Source organism: Aplysia californica, unplaced genomic scaffold (assembly GCF_000002075.1).
Source record: "Aplysia californica isolate F4 #8 unplaced genomic scaffold, AplCal3.0 scaffold00575, whole genome shotgun sequence".
Classification (NCBI taxonomy): Eukaryota; Metazoa; Mollusca; class Gastropoda; order Aplysiida; family Aplysiidae; genus Aplysia; species Aplysia californica.
In genome coordinates, this window is record NW_004797845.1 from 78464 (window position 1) to 82404 (window position 3941).

Sequence of the window (3941 nt, forward strand, 5' to 3'; positions counted from 1 at the left end):
GAATCTAAACAACATCGAATTTGATCAGCAAATCAAGTGGAATTGTTGTACACCTTTGACTTATCCCATCAACACGAGAAGCCTGGAAGACCAAAGGATATTATAACAAAGGTATGGTAAAGACGCCCCTCAAATCACCATAGCAATAAAACCACAGCAATAACAATAACAATAGCAACTGTAACAACAACAACAACACAACAACAACAAGAGAAAAAGGATATATATATATATATATATATATCGAACCTTTAAAAAAGGAGGAGAACGGAAAGTAGAGGTCAGATATGTTGGTTATGAATGTTTTAAAACAGTGATGTAGGCAACCCGATGTAAAGAAATATAAAGTGTGCTACACTGAAAAATCACTCTGATTCCCTGTCTTAAGGCTTGTTGCCCATTGTTTACAACTTCTTACATTCTCAGCAAATTTTATAATTTATTTAAAATGGCTAAACTGAACAAATTGGACTCCTACAAAAGATTGCAAGGTTTTATATACAAAACTCAACGTACAGTAAGTGCCGTATATATAAACGTTTTGAACCGCCCTTTTTAAGTCTCTAATACATTTTAATAGAAGAAACACACATGTTTTTACGGTAGGATGAAACTACATCACGCCTTGGTACTAAGCGTTACTTATAAATTATAATAGAATACGCTGACTTATTTTTTTGTATTACTTTCTACGCTCAACACACATTAACTCCGACAAAGGGATTTCGTTATCACTACAAAAGCTGAACGATTAATTATTCGCCACCCAGGTGAACCAGGAGAAAGCCCAAATGTAATAATTCCCTGTCACACGACTGAAAATCTGAACCCACTAATATTTGAACTTCAGAGCAGCCTGCGGCATTCATCTCTATACTCAACAGTGCCATAGTGCGATAAACAGAGGTGTATCAGCTGAACAATTTTAGACAAAATATATCTTGCAAAAGAAAAAGAGGGCAGGGTAAGGTAGATGTGGATATTTTTGTTTGTTTCTTTGCTTTGGAGCGAGAGAGGATAACCTAATAATAACATACGTGTATAAAGAAATTCGGTATATTTCAGTAAGCACAAACTTTAGCCGTTGAACAGGACAATTACAAGCAATATTCACTCTTCCATGGTCGAGTAAAAGCAGGAAAAATTAACCAGTAGCAGTAAAGTGCGTCCACGCATATTGTGATTACCTTATTAACTAACTTGTTACGATTATAACTGACTTAGTTTTCAATATGGACCTCAACTCTATTTAAAGTTTGGAATCAATCTCCCCCCCCCCCCTTTCCCTCAAAGCTTAGTGGTGGTGTGGTGTAGCCTTCTTAGTTTCGTTCTTTTAAAGCACCGAGTGTGTGCTTTTTTTTTTTTAAGATTGGCACATCTTTACACATAATGCAAGAGTAAAGATTTTTCTATATGAACCTCAACTCGATAAACGAAGCAAAACGCCTTTATAAAAATTATGTACAGTGGCGACTTTTAGGCAATTATATATTTGAACGTAGACATCTGTGCGCCAAGTTTCTCTTTTACTGACAAATCTTGTATATTATCATGATCTTTCGTCATTCTTTTTTGTGCTTTGTCCGGATCAACCCCTATTTTAACACGTTTTAATCTTTCTAGAAATAAAGCTCTTGCAAACTGAAGTAACCGTACGTCCAGGTGGTTCAGTCTCAAAATCTTTTTTCTCTCGAAATCGGTCAGACTATCAAGAGCTCTCTGAGCCGTGGTTACGTTTTGCATAAAAGCCTCTTGTTTAAACTTTATGCCGGGGAAAGTAGCTTCAAATAATCGAGCGCTTTCAAATTCATTTTCTTGCAATCCAAAAAAACGAAAGAACTTTGCTAGATTGTACTTGGCGCTCGCTAGCATTATCTCGTCTCTCTGTTCGAGGCTGAGGTTCGATTTCTTTCTGTAACAGTCAGACAGGCTCAGATTCGCCAGCATCCGGGTCTGTCGATTGAAGGCCAGGTTGGATCTGTTGAAGGGCAAAAGCAGAAGTAAGGGGGTAAAAAACAATACCAAACACACACTCACTCACTCTCTCTCTCTCTCTCTCTCTCTCTCTCTCTCTCTCTCTCTCTCTCTCTCTCTCTCTCACACACACACACACACACACACACACACACACACACACACATTCACTCACAAACAGCCCCTCCCCCCAAAAAAGGAAGAAATATGAACCGAAGTATCGCATTTGATTACTTACGTTTAAAAGGCAAGACAAGAGACAGTCCTACCTACGCATGGGTATGGTTAGATACAAAAATTGAATTAGCATTACACCTTAGTACCACCGCACAGCACTGCACGCTCAACACTACCTTGACTACACTACTTTGCCTACACTAGATAGTTCTACGTGAGCTGCCGACAACCAGAATTTCTGAAGCTCCTTGGACCGGACTCGGAGGTGGAGATCATCAAGAGAGAATGCGTCGCTGTTTCGGACTCTTCTTCCTCTCTACAGCTGTAATGACGCACCGAACCCTCTCACCGATGTGAGGTGTCCTTGTCAGTTTCACTATCTTTGCTGTCAACCATTAGTACTCACTCCTGCTGTTGTCACCTTTCTTTAACCAGAGCAACAGTCTCATGTAGAGCCTATGTCATGGTATTCCCTTTCTTCAGACCATGTACAACCACTCTCATCCATTTTCTGACCCTAGTCGCGACAAAACCTCTGCCGCCGATTTCGTCTGGGAAATGCGTTGCTCTCCATCCCGTCTCCTCACTCACATCCTTCGACTAGAGCCTCATAGCGGTTTTCTTTAAGCTCATGTGCAGCACTGATGTTATCTTTGTGGGACACTGTAAGCTCAGCCAGGCGCACCTCTTTCTCTTCTCCGCACCAGCACATCACCAGGTACGGCTTCTTTGTTGTCGGGATGGCAAAGAATCTGTCGAAGCCTTCCAGATCTGCAGATGTCTCCCGTCGACTACCGTTCAGGCCTTCCGTGGCTTCGCTCGCCTTTTTCCTGTCAGGTACATTGTCTCCTTTTCGTACAAACTTGAGCTTGCCTCAGTCCGTTTGGACGTCAGAGACTTAAAACAAGTTTTTGTTGTGTTGTTCCTGTCAAGAATCAGGAACAGCAAGAAAACTGTAATCCTTGACCATAGTATTCAACTGCATTTTGGTGATACTGAAAGGTGCATCTTTGATGGAACTTTGAGAGGTTGTACAAATCGAAAGTTCTCACGATGTGAATTTATGGGGATTGCTTGCGGCAGCGACGCTATGTTTATGTGGCTTAGTGGCGTATTTTCCATCTTCTACCTGCTCCTTCACCCTCTTGGCGAACATTTTAACTTTAAGAACCTCGTGTCGTCAGGTGCGTCCGTCCAGAGCCAGGTGGTAGTTTGAGAGGATATGCTTCATAGTTCCGAGCTTCCCGCATCAACACTTGGGCTCCTGGGCCTTTCGCCCGACTGTATTCACTGGTGAAGGCAGAACGTCATAGGTGGATCGGAGAAGAATCTAGCTCAGTCTCGATGTGTTCCACTTCCAGATCTCACTCTAGCCAATCTTTCTTTCGGCTTAATGCTCTACCCTATTGGTCACTCTGCCTTGCTTGGCACACTGGATGAGATGAACATCTCGCCTGTCAGTCTCAAATTTTCGCACATGCCCTGTTGCAGCTAACCTTCTGTCCTGTTGAGACATCTTCTCGGAAGGTCTGAAGTCGCCGCTGCCAAGTCCCACGTCTTGAGCAGACAATCTTACCTTGCTCCAACGAAGAGATTATGATCTTGCCTGTTGCGTCCACTGCCTTCCATTTTCTCGCTAACCTGAAACTTGGTGGGTTACCACTGATCTCTCGGTCCTTCGGCTCCCTCAGCATCGTCACTGTCCTGATCTGACCTGTTTTGTTAACCTCCACGATGAATGTGACCACCATACACACACACATACACACACACACACACACACACACACA

General features: G+C 42.3%; 1 protein-coding gene across 1 annotated transcript in view; it reads right to left on the minus strand.

The window, feature by feature from the left end:
* Positions 1 to 263: 263 nt before the first annotated feature.
* Positions 264 to 3941, minus strand: part of LOC101861982 (heparan-sulfate 6-O-sulfotransferase 3-B) — a 7386-nt gene continuing 3708 nt past the window's right edge. The window contains exon 2 of the mRNA XM_005107103.3: positions 264 to 1978. Within this exon, the coding sequence (XP_005107160.2) occupies positions 1477 to 1978 (502 nt within the window). The 3' untranslated portion in view covers positions 264 to 1476. The remainder of the gene's footprint in view (positions 1979 to 3941) is intronic.